Consider the following 24,403-nt stretch of genomic DNA (forward strand, 5'->3'; position numbering starts at 1 on the left):
TTGTCTCACCCCTCACAATGACTTGCACTGCCCCTGGTTCAGAGAGGAACCTCGGCCTAGGCAATTCTACAGGGACCAGGATATACACTAGGCTAAAAAGCCCAGAGTAAGTAATTACACAGAGATGCCTCGTGTCGTTCTGCTACCACTATCCTAAATCATGGTACAGGTGCAGAAGTCACTGGGCCTTGTGTGTGTTTCCCATATAGATTTATACGCGTGCAGCCACGTGAGATTTGTTCTGGAAGGCCTGGATGGTTTCAGGCCCCCAGAAAGAGCTTACCTTTTTGTGTTTTAGAAGTGTACCCCCATGCACTTGATTCTCCCCAAAGAAGATATTTTATTACATGGGTCGCCCCACCCTCGGGCATGGTAATACTGCTCATGTCATACCTCTCTTAATACATACTGCTCCACATTTTGTGCCACGTAGGGTGACAAGGGACTGCTCCCTCCCTGGGGCCATCGTTCTACTTAGGAGGTCAGGATTCCTCAAAGGGATACACGTCACTTCTATCTGTTTACACATAGTGACCACAGACTAAAACACAAGCAACACACATGAAACAGCAGCTAGACATGAACCACAATAGCAGAGGGACTGCCTGAATGGCATGAAAAACACAGAACAAACAAACAATGAATCTCTGAACTGCCCCTGCCCCTCACAGAACAAGATGATTGAAAGCAATTGTAAAACTGGTGCATGAGGAGCCCTTCGATAGCTTGATGGCATAGGTTAACCCTCTGTGCCCACTGCAAGCCTTTAGTGTGGACGTTCACATCCATGATGTCACCTCACGTAAGCTCTTTTTTTCTCCTCCCTTCCTTGCAGCACTATGGCCAGTCTCCTGAGGTCGACCACATCTCTGATATCCTGAATGTAGTATTCACCAGCCTCTTCACTCTGGAAATGGTGCTGAAGCTCACAGCTTTTAAAGCCAGTGTGAGTCCTCGAGTCTGAAAGGGTCAAGTGTGGTTGACATGTATGCAGTACTAGCTCAGGAGAAAGCAATCCCTAGTTCTGCCACTAGAGGTGATCATTTCCTCAATGGTAACATTTCTATTGGTGCTGTGGCATGGATGCAGTGCACACGGATAAACAGCTGTAGGTTTCTATGGTAATGCTGCGCCCTGCAGGGTACACGGTTGTGAATCTGGAGGTGCCAGTGGCCGTTATTTATTAATATGGGGGGTTGAGGGAAGTGATATAGTTCTTGCTCCTCTTGATAGTCATTTCAAAGTGCTAACTTGGAAAAACTGCACGTCTAACAGCATGAGGCGGCAACTCTTTGGCAAGGAAGCTACACGTTTCATTTCAAGGATTTTGGTTGGGTTAATGCGACAGTATATGTATTGTGGTTAGGGCGACTTTTGAATCCAGGATTCCGGGTAAATTTCAAACTGCAGAGGTCAACATTATTTTATCCAAATAAACCATGTCAGTCCAATTTGAACATCTTATTGCCAGGATGTTAGTTTCTCAAACAACATGTAAGAGTCATTAGCACAAGCCGCTATCGAGACAAATGTATGCACGGCTTAGCATTAGCATACTGTCATAAATTAAATGCTCCGATAGTATTTTTTGGGGTAATGATGTTTTGTACCACTACTCACTCTTAACAATAAATTGCACTTAGGCAGTGTGTTTCATTTACTCAGTGACAGTGAGAAGTGCACGTTCTAAATGAATTGTTGTGAATGACATGACATTTACGTCCTCTGCATTATATCCAATAGTGCAAATGCTGTAGAGGTCACGTCTTTGCACTGTGGGCCAGGGACAGTCCCGGTGCTCACTCCAGGTTTTGCCATGGGCCACAAGTTCGGCTGTTTTGAGGCACTAAAACTGGGATAAATTGTGGTTTTAAGTCACATTTTACCATATAAAGGGTATTCTGGGTAAGAATAAGTGGTGAGATCCATGCATGTCACATCCCCATGGATTCCCCTGAATCTCTAGTTTTCAAAACTGCCAACAGGTTGTAGGGTTCCCTGATTACCCGATGACCCAGGACCCTATCACCACTGCTACTTTCTCAGGATGTTTCTATGATCTTTTTCTCTTCCTAATCACTCTTGCCTGGTCACTGTTTGATCGAGTGAAGTGTGGATATGGAATTTGATCTTTTGCTGTTTGGAAAATGTCTGGTGCATAAATGTGCATAATGTGTGACTTTTGTAGCCAGCATGTGACATTTTTAGGTCTCGTGAGCCAAAGGCTCGAAGAGACATTTTATATGTGGGATTTTCAAAGTGCTACCCACACTTTTGGCTGGCCTAAACCTTGAGTGCACGAGATCACATGCACGTGCACAGCTGCTCCTCTGCTAATTGCATTCCCCCCACCCTTCTCACCCAGCCCTTTGATGGTCTGCTCGATTACTTTCACTTTCGCCGCTTTGACCCTTGCATTCCCCCCTCCCTTCTCACCCAGCCCTTTGATGCTCTGCTCACATCTCCCTCCTCCCTGGGCGTGAAGGGAGACAGAGACATCCTCCTCAATTGCTGTTTCCCCTCTGAGCCAACGGGTCCTGTGGACACGTTATTGATCAGCTCCAAACTCTGATACATTGCTCTCAAGTGACCATCTGTCAGAGGAAACAAGCAGCAGGCACTTAAATGACCTCTATACATAATTATGCTTTATTATATGCCACATAATTTTACACCACTCAATGCAACACAATTCCACGCCATGCTACACAATTCTATGTCACATAATTCTACTCCACATCACATAATGCCACTCCACATCATGCCACATAATTTGACAGAACACCACATAATTCAACAAAGTGTAACATAATTCCACTCCTCCCTACATGACTCCACTCCACACAATGGCATTCCACATCACACAATTGCACTCCAAGTTACACATCTGCCCTTCATGCCACACAATTGCTCTCCATGCTGCACAATTCCATGTCTCACAATTCGACTCCACACCACAGAATCCCACGTAACCAAGTTCCACTCAACGTAATTCAACTCCACACCACATAATTTCATGCCATATATTACCCCTCCAAGTCACATAATTCCACTCCACCTATTTTCAATCCACTCCATACCACATAATTTCACCCCATGCCACATAATTCCACACCACTCAAGGCCTCGCAGTTCCATGCAACACAATTCCACATCTCATAATTCCACTCATGCCACAAATTTCCACTCACACAATTCCATGCCACATAATTCTACTCCATACCACATAATTCCACTTCAGTGCACAACATATAATTCCACATCATGCCACATACTATGCCACATAATTTCACTCCCTACTACATAATTCCACTCTGTGTCACATAATGCCTCTTCCCTTTCGTGCCACATAATTCAGATCAACATATTTCCACTCAACTCAATTCCTTGCCATGCGACACAATTGCACATCACATAAATCCATGCCACATAATTCTACTATATGCCACACACTTTCACTCCACACCACATAATTCCACACCACTTCACATAATTCCACTCCACATCACTTAATCCCACTCCACACAATTGCACTCCATGTCACACAGTGGCACTCCTCACAATTCCATGTCTCAAAATTTCACTCCATGGCACACAATTGCACGCCATACAATTTCACACCACACAATTCCATGCCAAAAAATTCTGTGCCACTTAAAGCCGATCCATGGCATGTAATGCCATGCCACACAATTCAAATCAACATAATTCGGCTCCATGCCACATAATTCCATGGCACGTAATTCCACTCAACACCACACAATTCATTACCATGTCACATAATTCCACTCCATGCTATATGATTTCCACTCCACTCAGTGACACTCCATGTCACCCAATTGCACTCCACATCACACAATTGCATTTCACGCCACACAATTCCACGTTGCACAATTCCACTCCAGTCAACACAATTACACTCCATGCAACACAATTCTGAACCACACAATTCAACTCCATGCCACCTAAATGCAATCCACCCTCATATTTCCAATCCAAGCCACTTAATTCCACTCCATGTCGCATAATTCCAATCCTCTCAATGCCGCACAATACCATGCCAAACAACTCCATGCAACACAATTCTTCTCCACATAATTTCACGCCACCTAATTCTACTCTACACCACATAATTCCACTAGTCAACACCCCACAATTCCATGCCACACAATTCAACTCCAAGGTATATGTACAAATGGTATAGAGGGATAGATCATATTTACTTTCTGCACAAGAGTTTATTAATTACCTTGGCAAAAAATCAATTTCTTTTGGCAAAATTAAATGATTATAATACAGGCACAAGTATCCATCGGTGAACATCCAAACACATAGTGTACCGCAATACAATCAATACATCAAATACGAAACAATTTCTATTTACACTACAACACGTATATACAAACTCATATGTAAGGTAACTAAATCAAAAAATCCTTTCCCCTATAGGCTTATTCCATAAAACATGTGTGCACTTAACATTGCCTAGTGCTACATCAGAGGGTAGTCCTATCAGCAATACAAGGATATAAGTATTTCATCTAAATTTGTAATGCCAATGCAACTTATGTATTTATTCCACAATACGGTGGACTCCTCCTTTATCAATTCAACTCCATCCCACATAATTTCACTCCATGCAACATCACGACTCCACATCATGCTACATAATTCCACTCCATGAGACATAATTCCACTTCATACCACATAATTCCACATTGTACCACACTGTACCACCTAAATTTAATCTCCCCAAACCAACATAATTTCACACCACACAATTCCACACCAGACAATTCCATGCCAGACCATTCCATATCACATCTCATAATTCTACTCCACGGACCATAATTCCACTCCTTGCCACCTAATTCTATGCCACACCACTTGATTTCACACCATGTCACATAATTCCACTTCACGGCACTGAATTCCTCTCCACACAATTGCACACCACGTCACATAATTGTAGTTCACGCCACACAGTAACATGTCTATCTCAGTGAATGCAAAATAATTCCACTCCACATAATTCCATGCCACATAAAGTGCTCTCCACTTCTCATAAATCCACACCACATAATTCCATTCCATGGCACACAATTGCATGCCACATAATTCCATACCACACCCCATAATTCCACACCACATCACATAATTCCACTCCACCCCCATACTTCCTCTCCGCAGAATTGCACTCCATGTCACACAATTGCATACCACGCCACACAATTCCATGTCTCACAATTTCTCTCAACACCCCACAATTCTAGGCCACACCACACAAATCCACACCAATTAATTCCATGCCATACCACATAATTCCACTCCATGGAACGTAATTCCATGCCACATAATTCCACTCCACTATTAATGAATCCACTCAATAACATAATTCCACTTAGCGGCACATAATTCAAGTCCACCACATAATTTCATTACATGCCACATATTTCCACTCCATGACATATACTTCCATTCCTCTCAACACAATTCCATGCCACAAAATTCCATGCCACACAATTCCACTCCACACAATTCCACTCCACACCATATAATCCTACTCCACGCCATGCCAACTAATTCCACACCACATCCCTTAATTCCACACCATGCCACATAATTTAACTCCAGGTAACACAATTCATTTCCATACAATTGCAGTCTATGCCACACCACGCCAAAGAATTCCACATCTCACAATTCAGCTCCATGCCACACAGTTCCAAGCCACTCAACATACTTTCATGCCACATAATTTCACCCCACACATCATAATTTCACTCTGCATATTTCCACTCTACTTGACAACACGTAATTCTACTCCCCTCTACATTTGCAGAACAAGCATTTGCAATGCAATAGGTCTCGCATTTACGCAAGTTTGAGCTACTCACATTACAAATAACAATGCCTTTTATTTTTGTTTTGTTTTTTAAAACTTAAATAAAAGGCAGTGTCATTTACAATGCCAATAGCTTAAACTCGCGTGAATGCGAGACCTATTGCATTGCAAATGCTTGTTATGGGATTCTGTGTAGGAAAATGTGATGAGATCCACGCAAGCCACACCACGCTGCATTGTCTACATCTATAGTTTATTAAAAAAGAATCCGCCTGATGTTTTCCCTGGGTGTTGCCCAACCCCGGGCCCCAGTGTTGAAGCTGCACCATCAATATGAATTGTGCAAGTCATGCTAGGCATAGTCACAGTTGTGGCCGTTTCCTGCTTGGCAAAATAGGCCCACACACACATGCGGGATATTTTTTTTTTTTTAGGTTAGATGAGAATGCTGGATGACCAGACTCTTGTTTGACAAAAATCCTCGATTTTTATGTAGCATAGATTTTGAGAAATTGTGTGTTTTACCCAATTTTTCGTCAAAACTGTTAGTAAGGTAAATAAGGAACAGAGCCCTGCTGCTTGATTCCTCCTGGACCACTGCCCCACTGTTGCGTTATCAATTCATTGAGTCCTCCAGGAGGCAATAATGAAGATAAAGTCCCACTCACATGCAGAGTCCACTTCAATTGGTTTCTTTATTTTCCGCATACAAAGCGCTTCACTATATTCTCTCATTAGAACATCTCAACGATTCAACACAAATACTGCCAACACGTGTTTGGGGGACACACCCCTTCCTCAGGGCTGAGAGTGAAGAGAAGAAACACAATAAACTTGTAGAAAAACCTATAAGTTGGCTGCATTGCAACTGTTAGTTATATACAAAAATAAATTTGTAAACTACAGAAAAAAATGTTATCCATTACATTATATTTCTTAGTTCATCTAAATCTCACGATTGTATTAAGTCCTTTACTTAATTGGTTGTAGGCAGGGACATTTGAAATTCATACTCCTAATATTTCATGTTAAGCATCAAGAAGTATTAAATTAAAGACTTTTCTAAATCACATGACAACATCATGCCTTATTGTGCCTTACTCTGCATAGTCACAGAATTGTAGAATGAGAAAAGTGGAAGAAAATTAAATTACGAGAGATGCAAGGTTTTTCAGTGCTTCAGGAATATAACATTTTGCCTGATTGAGCACTCACCATACAACGGCATAAATCCATTTTTTAGGCTTTTGTTGGTATTTTACTATTTGTGGAAGTAATAGGCAGCTGGTTTCCTACGGAATTCTGTTTATGTTTGAGGGAAGTATAGTATACACTGCTACAGTTTGTGCTGTCTGTTCTGTGCATGCAAAAGAATACATTTCTGATACTCCTGCCGCACTGCTGTATTACATGCGGTGCCTCTGCTGTATAAGAGAAAGCTCGATGTCACTCATGCTTTATTCTCATGCTTCATTTCCTGTGTGTGACATAAAGCTGCAACTCCTGTGTGGGTCTGGTGTGTGTCGGGGGTGTTTGTGGGTGGGTGGGTGGGTGGGTGTTTATACATGCGTGTAAGTGATTACTGGGCCCAAATGGCTGTATCCTTATTTTCTGTATGCGAGGGAAGATTCCGTTGTTGTTGCCTTTGCTATATGTGGGATCGGGTGCACAGCGGCTGCAATATCATACACCTCAGTGGAGAGTGATAGCCTCCGACTCCAGTGGCGCCATGCCAATACATTGCACAAAGGTACATCCCAGAAGCAAATCAATTGAGTGTGTAAGACTGCGTGAGAAAGTAAAGCCATTTAAGGCTAGGATGGCACTATGTACCTGTTGTTCTTTGTGTATATTGCTGCTTTTCTCCCAGAATTGTCTACCTTATGTGTTCTGTAACTCGTATGTAAAGCACCCTGATAACTTCTAGGGTCATGTTCGCGCTATATACAACTTATTAAAAAAATAAATAAGTGATTTGCAGCCCCGATGCACATATGAAAGCATATGTTTAACAATAAAAAAAGGAGGGTTTTAGTGGTAGTTTTAAATATTTCATTGTTTTATTGCACCTCTTGTCTCCTCCCCTCTTCATCATAGGGATATTTTGGTGACCCCTGGAATGTCTTTGACTTTCTGATCGTCGTTGGCAGCATCATTGACGTCATCCTGAGTGAGATTGACGTAAGTGGATGTTTGGTTAAGCTTGTGTATCACAATTTGCCGGTAGAATGTCATGCTGATGCCAGCCAATAATGAAAATCTTTCGAATCTCATAAATTAGGTATGATATAATTTGTGAGTTACATTTTTATGTTGTATTTATCGAAACCTACCTAGCAAATGCATTTTAGGTAGAAAATAGATCCCTCTGCATTATTTTAAGTTGGGTGGGGCAACCCTCCTCCTTTTTTTCTTCATTTCCACATATCCTCCGCAGCCTTCCACTGGGTGGGAACTCATCTATGACCCTGTAGTGTTGTGTGAGTTTGTAATGACAGAACCCTTGTGGCTCCTGTTGGACTTTGTAGAAATGCGATGTAAGCATTAGAGCGTAGTGAAGTGAATTCAGGTTCAGAATGTTGAGTTCGCGGTTGCACCAGTGGCTGCTGACTCAGCTCGTGGGTGGCAGGGCGGGTACACGCAGGGGGAGGTGAATGGGGGCGTGGGGCGCACTGAAAAAAACAATTCAAACTTACCTTGCCGCTGGGTCCAGCATCTCTGCTCCTGCTCTCCTGCAACCGACTCCAGGAACAAGAAGCACAGTCAGGCTCCTCTGACCAATCACAACGCTGCAATGCAGCTTTGTGTTTGGTCTGGGTGCCGTGACACAGCACTTGGCCAGGGGCTGGAGGGGTGGGCATGTTCTGCACGCAGGCTGTAATGCAGCCTGCATGGAGAACAGGGAAAGTGCGCATGACTGTTTTGGGCGGACCGAGAGGGCTGACCAAACAGTTATTGCGCACTTAGGAGGGTTGTACCACTCCTCCCCTTCTCTGCAGTCAAACACCCTCCCGCAAGCTGCCGCAGCAGGAGGACAAAATAGAATGATAATAACATAAGTTATTATCATTTTACTTTCTTTTGCTGCTGCAGAGTAGTGGGACATTGCTCCTCCACCTTAGCGGAGGAGCCGCCACTGGATTGCATGCAGAAGATTAGAGACATGTTATACTAAGCTCCGTGTCTGCTGTAGTCATTGGTGAGTACCCGGGCTGTGGAAGAAACTACAGACCCCACTCTTTTACTTTAATTTATTTAAATCAACCTAAATTTAACTTCCTGCTCTAGTGAGGATCTTAGAGCCTACACTGTAGCTGGACACTAGCGGATACACTTGTAGATTCAGTGAAATGCTGAGTGGACTTAATGTTGTATTTTTTTCCCTTACTGCATTTTGTTTGTCTTACACAAACTTCCAAAGCATGTGTTTGTGTAACTTTAACATTCAGAAGTCCTCATGAGCAGTGAATTTTCTTCCCGCACTGGAAAGCCATTGATGGATTTCCCTTCCCTAACTGTCCATGCCTCACAAGGTGACACCAGAAGAGAAATCTTGTGATGTTAGTCCACCCTACAAAGGGTCCCGATCGTGTGGTGGTCTGCTGGCAGTCGGGCTCCCAGGTCAAGCGTTTCCACTGGCAGAGCCAGCTGAGTAAAAGACACACAATTGATGGACGGAATGTAGAACAAATCAAAACATTCACCCCCAGTCAAGAGATCTGGGTTAAATCCATCATTCTTTTGCTCACCATGCCACCCCAGTTTAGACCTGGTCATATGCAAATCAGTCTTGAAACTGTGCCTCATGGGAACAGTCCAGCCCGCACTGCCAAGCCAGGTCCTCCCTGGACCGGAAACAAGGTTTCACCCCTCTTCAGGCGGGATAGCTGAGTGCCACCCAGCGACGGCCCGTATAGGGCGTGTTACCGGGGCGGGGACGTGGGGCAGAGGAGGGGCAGGGTGGGGTGTTGCAAAATGCGGCATACGGCCGATTGCAGGTAAGTTACGAAAAAAATAAAGAAAATGAATGTTGTTGCGCGCGCTGCATCGCATTTGGCGATGCTGCGCGCGCAATAAAATGCGTTTTTTTTTTTTTTGTAACTTACCTGCAATCGGCCGTATGCCGCATTTTGCAACCCCCCACCCTGCCCCTCCTCTGCCCCACGTCACCGCCCCGGTAACACGCCCTATACGGGCCGTCGCTGGTGCCACCTATTTACGGCAGAGCTCCCTATGTGCAAAACTCTAAATTACCTCCAAAGCATTATGAATCTGACCCAACAATTATTTCACATTGCATTTAAGTATGCAAAGGTTTTGACGGTCATTAGGTAAACAAATGTCTTTTTAAACTCCATTTCAGTCAATGAAAAAAGTGATACCTCTAGCCACAATGCAAAATAATGGCCCATTGTAATGGCTTGGGTGCTAATGTATTTTTTTAATTCAAATTTTCAAGTACAATACAACTTTTTAAAAAAGTGATAAGTCCCCCCTCTCTCCCCCCTGTGTGGTGGCACATGTTCCAGCTGTTGGAGCCTAGTTCAATGGGAGGCTCTCAATAATACAGATCTCTAAATTATAAAAGTACTTGTATAAACAGCACAAATATCTAGACTCTGCATCATCTATTAGCCCTTCCGCCGCCCTCCTCATCTGACAACTCATCCTCCATGGCCCCCATATTTTAGTGAATGTGTTGGGACATCACGAGCTTTCTAAATCTGTTCCTCTGCTTTCATGCACCAATTCATGTTATCCGCCCACCGCCCGACCGTCGGGGCCACGGTGTAGCTTCATTTCTGGATAAAATCACACCTGGCAACAATCAGAGCCATGTTGCAAAAGAGGAGGGAGTATTTGTCCAACATTTGTTCTTCCCATATGCCCAGCCTCACCACCTTTGCGTTCAGTTCCAGTTGCACCTCGATGGCCTGGGAGATCCTGCATCTAACAGCCTCCCAGAACGAGCAGATCTGTGGACCTTCCCATGTAAAAGTGTACCTGGCGGCATGCAACCCTCGAGGCATCTAACTGCACATATCTTACCCATGGCTAGTAATCTAGATCTGGTGTAGTACGCTTAGTCCAGACTTTTCACCTGGCTCATCCTCAATCCCGCCCTGATCGCCACCTTACTTGGGTAGAGGCAGGCCGCCTCCCCAGTCCTCTTCCATCAGGGAATCGAGAGCCACTTCCCTCTTCTCCTCCTAGGCCGTCAGTGGGGAGGTGCAGTTGGCCAGAATGGCACCATAGAAAATGGAAATGGCACAGCTGTGAATCGGGGCCCAAGGACTCTATATTCGAGCAGACTTTCGTCCGGTATCTCCACTTTCTGGTCAATGCAGCCCCGGCGGAGATGCCTAACCCGGAGACACTGGAAGTACTGGCCTCTCTAGGTCTAAATGTATTTTGACCACTGTAGGAGAGTAGGATCTGCACTTATGTTGCCCCCACTTTTTTCTGATGTTAACACTGGTTTCTGGCTATAATCTGGCTGGGTCCCTGCTAATCAGGGCCCCAGTCTCTCTGTTCTCTCTAAACAACTTGGAGTGCTTATTAGATGCACTAGTGATTGGATACTGTGGTGCCTTATGAGCCCCTAGTATATGGTACCTTAGGTACCAAGGGCATAGGTACTTTACAGGCCTACCAGGGGCTGAAGCATGTATTATGCCACCCCTGGGAAGCAGACTAAATCTGACACCACAGGCCTGCTACTGCAGCCTGGGTGAGGTAGTGTTAGCACTCCTCACTGAGGTATAGGTTCCTATATCTCACCATACACACACATATAAACCTATCAGTCACCCCTAAGGCAGGCCCTATCAATCCTGAGGGCAGGGTGCTTGGTTTACAATGTGAGGGGGTGCCACTGCCTGAGCAGGGCCCCTCTGCAGCTGGCAGAGTCTATTCTCTGTGGCTGTTTGTGGTTGCGGTTAAACCATATACTCTTAAGTGCATTATAACCTAGCTGTAAATGCTAACTTTGGAATGACTGCATCAAAACATGTCGTGTTTGGTGTCAAACAACTTTGATCATACCCCCCACACCAGTAACTGGTGTGGGAGTATGATCTCACCCATCTAGAGGGGGCGACATGTACCCACTGTGGAAACACGGTAGAAATCTGAAAGAGCCCTGGCATCACAAAATGGATGCCACCAGCACAGACACTGGGCTGCCCTCCTGCTGCTGACTGAAACTCGCAGTGGAGGAGGCCCAACAATAGGCATCCTGTCACAGGGAGGTGTCACCACCTTCCAGACAGGATTTAGTGTATTGGAGCTGGGTGGGTGCACTCTTAGAGTGCTTTGAAGTCCTGCACTGGGGGTGCAGTAGGCTCCTCTGTGCATATGCCAGCTCAAACCGGTTCAGGGGCTACCTGCCCCTGCTCTGGTGCGAAACTGGACAAAGGGAAGTGGGTGTAACCACCCACCCCCCTGACCCTCCCAGAGGAGTGGTCATAGAGCTAGTCCCTCCCTTTCCTTTAGTATAAGTTAGTGAACCCTTGCCATTGCAAATCAGATATCCCTGGATGACACTCTACAAGAAGAATCCTGGCCCTTCAACGTTCCACTACCTTTGGAAGACTGAAGAATCTCCCTTGCAGTCAAGGAGTGACTCCCCTGCATGGTAGGCACCAAAAACTTGAATCAACGGTCGCAAACTTTCCCGCTCCCACCGGAGTCCGAAGTACCTGCAGCCCCAGAAGTGGATTTTCTGACTTCTCAATGGCCATTGTGAGTCCCCAGCAGAGCTGAGGCGAGTGAACCCCACGAGTGACGAGGAACAGCAATACCAGGGTACCGTGCACTATTGTCAAGTGCAACCCCTTCACGACGTTCTACGAACTTGTGCATTAGACCGCATATGGTCCAAGCCTCCAGCAGAATTTCTTTCGGAAATCAGAGGCCTACCTCATCCCGAGTGACCGTGGGCTCCTGTGAAGTGAATCCTCACGAGGCGTCTTTGCGATCCCTTGCCGGCTGGCTTGTGGGTCCCCTGAAGACTTTCTCTTCAAACCAAAGGGCTCTCCTGATTGCTCCAGCCCGGCCCTGACTTACCCTCACTGGGTGAGTCCCTCAGACCTTGCTGGTCTGCACCGCTGACTTTCTTTGATTTCCACGAGACTTGCTGTTGCCAAGGCTTGTTGGCTCCAATCTGGTTGCCGACACCTCAGTAAGCTGCAAACTTTGTGGGACACTCCGAACCTAGCTCCTGGTCATCATCGATGACTCCTGGACCTCGTGGCTGAAGAGTCAAAACACCCTTGATCACCTGAAATCACCCGACTTCCGTGGGCATCCATCTTCCTGGCCTCGGGTCACTGGCAAGTGATTGTGAACACTGTCCCTTCTGCTTTCAGGTCTTCTTCAGCTTGAATCCAGCCTTGGATTCCACCGGACACTTCTCCAGTCTTCGCAAGCAGCAAATCTTCTTCGGCTTCCATAGAAAACGACGACGCGACCCGACACCAAAAGACACCTATGCACCCGGCTTCCCTGGGTGAGGTAACTCGTGCACTTCGGTGCTCCTGTGGGTGTTGGCCCTCGAACTACTTACCTTGTAAGTGGTTTGCTTGTAGACTCTCTAGAATTACCCTTAAACTTTAAAAATCCAACCGTGACTTGCTCTATTGAAACCAAAAGGGAACCCGCGGCTGTGTTCTCACACTGCACGTGTCTCCCGTGGGTCTTTTACTTACCTGCCTTGGGTGGATTAGTGAAGCCCCAGCGATTCTACAGGCCTTGTCCCCTTGCAAGTCGACTTTCCTAAACCTCTTTTTTAGTATATGGTCTGGTACGCCCCTAGGGCCCCAGCCACATTTGTTCTTAACTTATTGTGAAACGTTGATATTTGCATATGTTCCTGACTTCTATTCTCATAAAGAGATTAGTAGAGTGTGTCTATAAATAAATACATATATATTTGATATATATACCTGTGTGGTGTCCTTTCATTTGGTAATTCAAGAGATTATAAGGTAAAACAAGCTGCTTTACATTCCTCTGAGACTTAGCCTGAAGGCTGCACTCCACAGCTACCACTAGGATAGCTTTCTTTAAAAGGTTGTCTTAAACCTATCTACCATAAGAGTCGAATTGGACTGGTGCAAGGTGGCCACTATAACTAGTGACCAGCATATGCCTGTCCAACTTCTCACAACCACTGTGAGTGCGACAGGAACCACGTTTCTTCATCTGTCCCTGCCTTCAAGTAGATATCAATTTACAGATGTGTTATGTCTTTCAAATGGCTTCTAGGAATAACCACAATCAATAAACTACAACATTATGAAGAAAACATCTTTTAGGAATGCTTACATTGCAAAAACACATTCGGCCAAGCAATTTAAGAAATATTTTATGAATGTTCCAAAATCTTCTATAGGAGGTAAAAAAAAGGAATGTGGGCATTCACTTCACTCCCATCAATAGATGCATTTATTTTTCAGACCACCAGTTGATAGTGAATTTAAAAGTAAGTAAACATAACTTTTAGACCTCGTGACCACACTGCTGGTCCAGTCCATCCTGGTGGTCTGTTAAGGAAGGTGCTGCAGTGTGCACAGAAACAGCAACAGCAGGCAGGCAGTGAAGTGAAGTGGCACAACTGGGCCAGACCACTGGGGAACATTTTTTGTGTCCTGAAGTTCGGGTTGGACTGTTGGTTCAAAGTAAATTACGTATTTTCATTCATGCTATTTTTGCTATTTGTGAGAAGCATTGGCGGGCACAGCAGAGATGGAGGGTGACAATTGATAGGGTTTGGGGCACAAGATCTTAAACCAGACATCTTTAAAAGATGTAGATCATAACAGTAGGAGTGATTTTAAAAACATAGGAACATGCTCTTTGCAAAAAACATCCCCACACACTTAATTTACATTCCAGCGTAAAGCAGAGGAACACGGGTTGTTTTACAGCGGTATATCAGAGAAGCCCATGGAGTTATTTTTCAAGGGCACTGTAATGGATCCTGCAGCACTTGTACTGACCGAAGTAGGCAATAAACAATACTCAGGATGTTATTATGTTTTACTCCAAGAAATCAGCATAGTCAATTTTATACTTAAACTTGTTATTCTGCAACCTCACCTTCTATGTCTCCAAATGGTCGTCTCCTCTCTCCTTGTCAGTGTTTTTCCCATGCACCTTTGTGCCTGTACCCTTCATTCTCTTATCCGCTGTTTCTCTCACCCTCTCTACCTTTCCCTACCCCCCTCTCATTGACCTCCTGTCTGGCAGAATCTCGTGATATGTAGCTGGTAACTTTCTCTTTCTTTATCTCTTTTTCCCTCCAGACTATCCTTGAACCAACAGGGGGCCTGTACTGCCTGAGCAGAGGATGCCCTGCGGCTGTTGTAATTACCAACTATCTTAATTATTCTGTGTTTCTGCCTTTCCTCCAAGTTGTAGGATTATGACCTCGTTTTTGCGACAGTTTTTATAAGATTGGGTACTGTTTTAAAACATGCATTTGTGTTGAATGTTGTCAGTTGTATGCAGAGTGGATAAACTTGGTCACATATGCTTATCTCACAATACAAACCTTTTGCAGAAATAGCATTCACCAAAGCACACGTGAAAGGCACCAATGAAATCACCACATACATACTATGCAGAAATGTTAGACATAATGCATCAAAGAAGCTAGAAACACTAAATATACCTATAATTGTCGTACCAACTTTTCAGTCCATTCCACAACCACTAGCTTGGACTGCTTCTAATTCTGTGACATAAAAAAAAGTGTGCAGCAAAGTTAATTTTCTTCAGTAGGGTCCACGGGACAGGGTTAAGACGGATAAGGCCCAACTACAAGAAAAACAACGCAAGCCCCTAAAGCATGGTAGTTGCCTCGGAATCGTACTGTCTCCCATTGGGTAAAACAGTAGCTGTCCATTTGTTTAGGAGTTAAGTTGCACAAACACATTCCAGGTGGTGAACAATCCTCTCTTTACTAGTTGTACATTCGTCACTGGAATTGCAGAATCTGTTATCGTGATAGAGCCAGCGGTCAATAGATGTTTAAAGATATTTGGGGCAGATTTACAAGCCCCTTGCTCCACTTTTGCGTCCCTTTTCCCATGTTAAAAATTACTCAAAAGTGGCGCAAGGGCCTTGTAAATAAGCCCCTTTGTGTTTACTGCCGCCTCGCTTTCCCAATTATTTTACTTATGTTAACAACCCAAGACAGAAAACAATCACATTGATACGAAAGCAGATAGAATGTAGGGCATTAAAAATGTTGCAGTTGACAATTCCTCTAGATGAAAGGATAGGGATATTGCTTGAAAAATCTAAAATTGCAAAAGTGTGTACAGTTGGGTGGAGACTGGAGAGATAATCTCACAACACCAACGGGTGGGAAGTGAAAAATGAACGAATGAATATGGGAAAAGTATCTCTAAACCAACTCCCTAGAAGAAGAATTTTTCAGGCTTTGCACATTATCCTCGAGTAGGAACTATACTCTATTGTGAATTCCATACCCAGCCTCAATAGAAAATGTACTTGAGTGTAATGTTCAATTCAAACAGCTGTGAATTAATCCCAAGAGCCGAGAACCATGAGCCCGAACTCTTTCTGGCCTGGGGTATCACTGCCACTTCTCAATGGATGGAGCAAAAGAAAGGCCTTAATTCAAGTTTCTCTGTCTGTCTAGTTTAGATAACACTTCACGGCCACACACATATATATGCGCTGTGATGTACAAAACATAACGCCCTCTCCCTCCGTAAAACGAGAACAATAGATTGAGGGACCAGCATCTTCATACTCAGGGATGCGCCTTCTGTGTACTATAGCCCGCTCTGTGGCTGGGAGACGACCTCAGTAAGCTCAAGAGCGGCCTGACAACACTGGTCTTCAGGCAGGACTTAGGCCAGCTGCTCCTAATACCCAGTGACCATCTTGCTCCCAGCTCCTCGTCTTGCTGCTGCTCTCACCGCTTTACAACGCTCTTCGTGCTGGTCAGATGCGCAGCCGCACAAAGAGCCATCAGATGCCAACACACTGCACCTGCCAGACCTAGTATTTAACGTCCTAACACCTCTTTGACTGAACAATTCTTTTGTCTGGCCTCCATGTCTGTATAACACCGCCAAAATTGTCTTTTACGGCTATTGAAAGTTATGTAGCTGTTAAAAAAATTAAAGAAATACAATGAATTTGAAAGAGGGCGCTTCACTAGAACTACGCGGGCATGACAAAATGGCTGTAGTTTTCCACACTACCACTAGAGGACAGTATTATCCCATTTATCCAGTTTGTCATCTCTACCCAATTAGTAAAAAAAATGCGGGCCGCCCGTCTTACGCATCCAGTTTAACCTAAGGACTCCCGTCTGATGCAAAGATAATTTTGTGCCGGTTTCAAATCAATTCCTGTCTGTGCCTTCAGGTCTCACTTACATTTTAGAACATATTTCCACAATGCACCTCCCTGCCTGAAAAAGATCATACGTGTGCACGCAGAGTCATTTTCATTCATACAAATCTATATTGGAGTTCAGAAATGGCTCCTTATATATCTGACAGCTATTTAGAAAAGGCTACTTGTCGCAGGTAAATGCTTTACTACTTCTAATTGTAAATTCTAAGCTGGGGTGGAAGTTTCAAGGTATGGCTTGTCTTGAGAGTTTATGAACGCCCACACACCTATAAGCTCATTGGTACAATGTGCGACATAGCTTCTAAGATGGGAAAATAAGTGGAACACTCCCTAACGTCGTGGGGTTGTAAGGAAAAGGGGTTCTCCACAGGGAAAATATATTCCTGTTGGAAAAAACATAAATGAAGAAAAATTTGCATTTGGACATCCGGCTACCTTTCCTCAGTGCATATATGTACTATATTACACACTGGGACATAATGAGACCCTAAAACAAAATCCCTTGTCACACCGTAGAACACCTGTAAAGCTGCCAGTGGTGCAGATGCCCATGCATACTACTACTGAGGTTTGTGAATAGCGGAAAATCCTAAATCGGCACCCATATGGAATAGGAATTCTACTGGTGCCCATTAACCACCTTTATCAATCAGGTCCAATTGTTTCACCTTTCAGAGGTGCAAATATCTTCTTTGCAGAAGTCAGTCTGAGCTTGCATTATTTTGCTGCTTGTGAGTGCAGTTTTTCATCCAAACATGTTCTGCGTCCGTGCAAAATCATCCAGTCTAACTCCCCTCAGCTGCTGCCCGTCATTCATTGGCAGACTTATAAAAAATATTGTAAAGTGAATCTGGGTTGAGCTTCCGTAGGCAGAAGCACACCGCCCCCACACGCTAAACCCCCCAACTGGCCCCTTCGAAAAATTCAATTGGACTGTTTTCTACAACTCTGCAGTATCTTAGACTGCTCTGCAGTTTGTATAAAATGAGGATAGAATCAATGAAAAGCAATTATACCAAAGAACATTTGCACTAAAAGTAAGGTAAGGATAGTGGAGGTAAGTGCTAAATCAGTCATTTGAGTCTGAGAAAAGACTGGGCAGCTATGCTGGATAAAAGACCTGTCACCCTTAGAATGCTTGTCACCATGTGATCGTACAGGGAATGAGGATGGCATTAGACCAGGGACAGTGTCATGGAGAGTAGCCCAATCTTGTAGATATGATGCATTCTTGCCCTTTTCTTTTAACGTAGGGCAGCGCAGCTGAAGACTTGCAGAGCTGCCCTATGCCAAAATATTGTAAATATGCCCTGAAGTTGTTTAGTTGGCTTGCTTCTAGAACGAATGTATGACGTTACAACGCATACATTCACAACGCGGTATTTTTCATCGTGTTCGTTACAACGCAAGTCGTTACAACGACTTGCGCTGGAGGGTGCTGGACTTAGGAATAGTATGATTTACTATTACAACTCCAGCCTACGTAACAGTAGGGAAGGTGTTGGAATAGTAAATCATACTATTCCTTAGTTTAGAGCATCATACAGCGCAAGTCGTTGTAACGACTTGCGTTGTAATGCCCGCGATGTACACATATCGGGGTGTAACTACAGCGTTGTAAAGGTCGTTCTCCTTCTAGAACACATGTTCATGAGTTAAGATTTGAAGAAGCATTTAAATGAGTGGCATAGGTAAGGTTTTCTCAGTAAGTATGATAAACTAATGCAAAGACTGGCTAGTTGGCCTAGAACTGTAAATGTTGCTGGTGACTTCTGGGGGCATATTTACAGGAAAATTATGCAGCATGGCACTGCATGGCATCTTACTGTGCTGAGCTGCGTCATTAGAAAAGTGCAGGGATGCATCATATTTATAACAATACGACGCATCCATTTGCTTTCCTATGCGCTGGCGCAAAATTGGCTGCATTGAAGGGATGATTGTTTTTGTGGAGGAAGGGACACCTTCCTAAACATAAACAATCAGCTATGGGGTTTTCCTCCTATGTGTGCTGCAGTCTGTAGCACACATAGAAACAGCAAAAATCGAGGAGAAATAAAGGTAGTTCTCCTCGCTGCGCTACTTTAAAGCCTCCCCTGGGGAGGCGTTAGAATCTGAGGCATTCCCAGGTTTACAAAACCTTGTGAATCTGGGAATTTGTCAGGTTCCTTGGATGTTACTTGGGAACACCCACAGCAACACGCATGGAACCCCCTTTCACGCAGAGTAATGCGTGAAAGGGGGCCATATTTACAAAGCCATGAAAAGCCATGCAGGGTGGCTTTGCATGGCTTCGTAAATATGGGCCAGCACACTGCGCTGCCAGACAGGAGCATCAAAGAAAGTGATGCTCCGGTGGTGCAATTGGTATGTAAATATGCCCCCTGCAGTGATTTGCTGGTTATGATTTGAGTCCCGGCAATGCCAGTTTGGCTTTCATCCTTTAAATGTTTAGGAGCAGTGTTACATTGAATTGCATAACGATATTAAGTATTACTTCCGGTTCAGCTACATCTCTGGCATTAAAGCATGCGTTATAATAAGGTACTGTTAGAGCTATAGTGTTGATTTTCAGCATTCACCAAGTGAGTTTGGAAGTGAAACATGGGATTTCCGTGGTTTTGAAAAACTCTTACAAAAGCATTTTCATAAGAACTTTTGCAGAGTGTATTTTGTATTGTAGGGGTCTCGATGATTTTTTAAACCCTTTTGAATGGGTAAAAATACCGCGTACCCTTCCTGCCCTAAGCTGATCTCCCTCACTTTCCTGCAAACCTACTCCAGTTTGGGTACTCATGTTTGTTGCACCATCCCCCACTGTATTTGTTGCTTTTTCTGATCTCGAGGCATCATCTTACGTTACTTCCTTACAAAAATAAAAACTGTAAATAAATATTCTGGCCGTTGTTAGTGAGGTTTGCTTTTGCAAAGTTTTTAGTGGCAATAGTTTGACTCGTCTTTCCTGGAGAAGAGATAAGGGCTGTGGCTTGAATTTAGTCATGGGAATGGGTAGATTAATTAAGCAAGCCTGGCCTCCCCTACTGCCCAGAGGGGTGTGTATCTGTATATTGGCCTATAAGCTGTGCATGTAAGGAGCACGTCTTCCGGATGCTAGATCTGACATAGCCCACAAAGTGACCCCTTGCAATGTTTTGTGTAAAGCGCACCATTCAGGTACAATGTGACCATTGCTCTGTGACTTAGCACATTTACGATAATACACTGGGACACGTAACTTTAGGCTGTGAGTGCAATTCTGGTGTTTATTTATTTGTGTTTTTGTATAATGCATTCCATACTCCGTTTACAGTGACTGTGCTACAGAAAATGGAAAATGACAAACAATTGTGCTATTGTTTTGAACAATAACGGGCACCAATCTGCTTCTGTTTTCACGTTACCTCAAAGTATGAGGAAACATTTCGTATATTGCCTCCGGGCATCTATACTAACCCTGATGTTCTTCTCTTTCTTGTCAGAATCCTGAGGAATCTGCTCGCATCTCCATCACCTTCTTCCGACTTTTCCGAGTCATGCGGCTGGTCAAGCTACTGAGTCGTGGAGAAGGGGTTCGCACCCTACTTTGGACTTTCATCAAATCCTTCCAGGTGACTCGAACTGTTTTGCCTTCGTGTCTAAGGATCAAGGATCAGATGTACTCAGAGATAGGTTGTAAGAAGTGCGCACCGACTTGTTGTAACCTTTCTATGATCCTGTGAAGCACCTTAAGTACTAATAAGGCACATCACACAATGTTCACTCACAGAGCTTGGCAGAACAACCGGCCTAATGAATATTAATTAGGCATATCTGTATTTCCAGCCTTCATGCTTGGATACTAACACAAGGATAGTGGCCTGCAAGGAATAGCCGAAAACCCTCACAGCGGTTACTTTCCCAAACGGGAAACTTCTTTTTAAAGTGGCCTCTATTCGTTTAAAGTAACACTGGGCTTCTTTTTTTTATTTTTATTCCTATTTTGGAAAATTTCAGGAGGAGCAGGCAGTAGTTCTCTTGGCCACTTCCGGCCCCCGCGAGTTCCCTTGACACTGTTCAAAAAGGGGAAGGTGCCCCTGCAGTAGAAAGGCATTCCCCTTTGGGAATCAGTTAGCACCTTCTTTGAGGTGTTGGCAAATGATCAGTGGCTTGTAACCTCAGTGACAGGTGCAAACCATCGAGGTACGCTTATCAAATCTCAATGAGGAGGGTACATCCCTTTCACACGCCTTCTTAATTCCTATTCATGGGTTGCTCAGCCGATTTTGTAAGTCGGAAAGGCTTATTCCACTTGCAAAATGTGTTTTGTGCATACCTGAAAGCCGTTTTGTGGTTGCAAGCCCTGTGGCCTTGTGATTTGCAGAGTTTACCATCGCATAATGACTTTGTACATCTGGCCCAAGGTTTGGAATAGGGTGTCGCAGCCTGTGACCTGTTACGGGTTGTTTCCAGCCATTAGATCACCTTTGAAGTTCCACGCACAGTGTATGAGACTGGGCCTGTCCTGGTGTCCAGATTGTCTATGAGACTTAAGTTCCTTTCCAGTTTTCTGCTTTTCATCCAAGGTTCTGCAAAGCACAGCTCTGCCTCCACACTTCAGACCACCTTTGTGTCGCTTCATGACTTGTGTTATCGGTGCTCCTAAGTACTGCTCTGCTGAGGAGGATCTGTTTTAACCAAGATGCCAGCCTTGGCTCTAGAATGGGTTGCTCTTTTATGTTGAAAAATGCTGCGAAATTTGCTGTTTTAGGCAACCACTAAAAATCCAGATTACACATAAGCAATTTTCTTGGGTGTTGACCCTTAGTTTAGTTTTGTGGTGAAGGTAGAGCATATCGCAGTTGGGGTGCAATGTGCTAGGGGTTTTCTCAAAGCCAAATGCAGCGGATGCATTCATTTTGCAAGCACTCACATGGCATGCAGGTTTTGATTACAGATGTGCTTGTGACGCGAAGGCTGGTTGCAACAGTGAGTAGCTCAGAATGAGCACGATGCTGCCTGATCTAAAGAATGATGATGGATTAAACCCAGATCATTTGACTGGGGGTGAGTGCTTGCAATGTTCAACACTCCGTCCATCATCCCCTCTGGTATCGCTTTGTTCGCCCTAAGTTGGCAGGGTATGCCCAGACGGCCCAGACGTGGGTCCCTTGCTCACGTTGCCACTGGATTCAAGATAGCCTGGCTGATGAGGGTTATGAACCCGAAACCGGTCCCAGGATGCTTGTTTCCTGTCCAGGGAAGACATGGCTTGGCAGTTCGGGCTGGACTGTTCCCATGAGGCACAGGGTCAGACTAATTTGCAAATGGCCATGTCTGAACTGGGGTGGCAGAGTGGGATAAAGAACGGTGATGGATTAAACCCAGATCAGTTGACTGGGGGTGAGTGCTTGCAATGTTCAACACTCCGTCCATCATCCCCTTTGGATTTGCTTTGTTCACCCTAAGTTGGCAGGGTATGCCCAGACGTGTGTCCCTTGCCCACTTTGCCACTGGATTCAAGCTAGCCTGACTGATGGCTGATTAGCCAGAAACCGGTCCCAGGATGCTTGTTTCCGGTCCAGGGAAGACATGGCTTGGCAGTTCGGGCTTGACTGTTTCCATGAGGCACAGGGTCAGATTGATTTGCATATGGCCATGTCTGAACTGGGGTGGTGGAGTGAGCTAAAGAATGATGATGGATTAAACCCAGATCAGTTGACTGGGGGTGAGTGTTTGATTTGCTCAAACGTTCCGTCCATCATCCCCTTTGGTTCTGGCACAATGCTGCCATACCCTCGTCTCATCAAATATAAAGGAGTCAAACACACCTGGCAGTGGTGGGACCTCCTGATTGGCTTGTTCGCCTGTGTGGTCTTGGAGCTTTTGGCTGATACACCCGTACCTTCATAAATGGCGAACACTGGGGCTGACTCAGATTAAGATGTTTTCAGGGGTGACACAGGATATTTTTCCGTAGCGTGGCGACCATTCCCTTAGTAACTATTGCCACATCCGAGGGTGCTGTCTCTCACCCAATGGCACCATATTGTTTTGAAATATACTTACTACTTTCTGCGTCCGTGCTTTGCTTAGGCATCATTGTGTATATTTTTATAGCTTTAAAAATACAAAAAACCTCAAATATGAGTTCACCTGTTCTTCCATCGATTTTCATTTTACATTTAATTTCTGACTGTAAGGCCTCATAAGTACCTGTTGGACTTGGCCCGTTTTGCAGGGTCATCCCTGAACTGTTTGCCTTCCTCCTGTATTTTGTCTGACCTGTTTTTGTTGGTTTTATGACTCTGGGCACTTTACCACTGCTGATCAGTGCTAAAGTGCATATGCTCTCCCTATTGTAAATGAATGTATTGATTAGTGATTCCATGATTAACTGATTTGGCTTACTTGTCAGACCCTAGTATAGTGCACTGAGTGTGCCCAGGGCTTGTAAACCCAAATGCTGCTGGTGGGCTTGCAGCACTGGTTGTGCCACCCGCAGAAGCAGCCCTGTAAAATGTGTCTAAGGTCTGCCATTGCAGATCATGCGTGCAGTCTGGTACTGTCATGCTGACTGGGCAAGTGCACCCACTTGCCAGTCCTTAAACCTTCCCTTTTCTTCATATCAGACACCCCGATGGTAGGCCCAAGGGCAGGGTGCATTGTAAGTATAAGGTAGGACATGCCCTGATGTGTGTGGCATGTCCTGATGTGAATTACAGCCATTTTCGTTTTTCACTATTGCAAGGCTACCTGTTCTCCATAGGCCAGAATGGGCTGTTAGATTATTACATGTTTATAATCTTAACTGACTCAGAGAACATGGTAGAAATTCGAGTTTAGTATGCCTGAACTCAGAATGATAAAATACATCTTTTAGTGAAGGTGGTTTTAACATTCTGTGTTTGAAAATACCACTTTTAGAACGTAGGTATTTTCTTGCCTAACCATTCAAACCTGCCTCTGCTAGGTTGTGTATTCCTTTGTCTGGTTTCTGTGAGTGACAGGGCTGGGGGATTCCAAGAGACAGGATGAGTCAGCCCAGTGGAGAATAGAGAGATCTGCATCCAGATGGGTGGGAGGAGTTGCACCTGGGAAATGAATAGGGCTGTGCCTGCCTTCCACAATGCTGGCTCCACCAGCATTGGGGAGCGGCTGATGTCTCTGCCCTGCCCAGTG

At 44.6% G+C, this 24,403-nt stretch overlaps 1 protein-coding gene across 1 annotated transcript in view; it reads left to right on the forward strand.

Moving 5' to 3' along the window:
- The window catches only part of CACNA1S (calcium voltage-gated channel subunit alpha1 S), a 753,083-nt gene that overhangs the window by 549,888 nt on the left and 178,792 nt on the right, over positions 1-24,403 (forward strand). Inside the window, exons 27-30 of the mRNA XM_085643164.1 lie at positions 836-946; positions 7,943-8,026; positions 15,154-15,213; positions 20,725-20,853. Of these exons, the coding sequence (XP_085499290.1) occupies positions 836-946; positions 7,943-8,026; positions 15,154-15,213; positions 20,725-20,853 (384 nt within the window). The remainder of the gene's footprint in view (positions 1-835; positions 947-7,942; positions 8,027-15,153; positions 15,214-20,724; positions 20,854-24,403) is intronic.

This window comes from Triturus cristatus, chromosome 1_1 (genome assembly GCF_964204655.1).
Source record: "Triturus cristatus chromosome 1_1, aTriCri1.1, whole genome shotgun sequence".
NCBI lineage: Eukaryota > Metazoa > Chordata > Amphibia > Caudata > Salamandridae > Triturus > Triturus cristatus.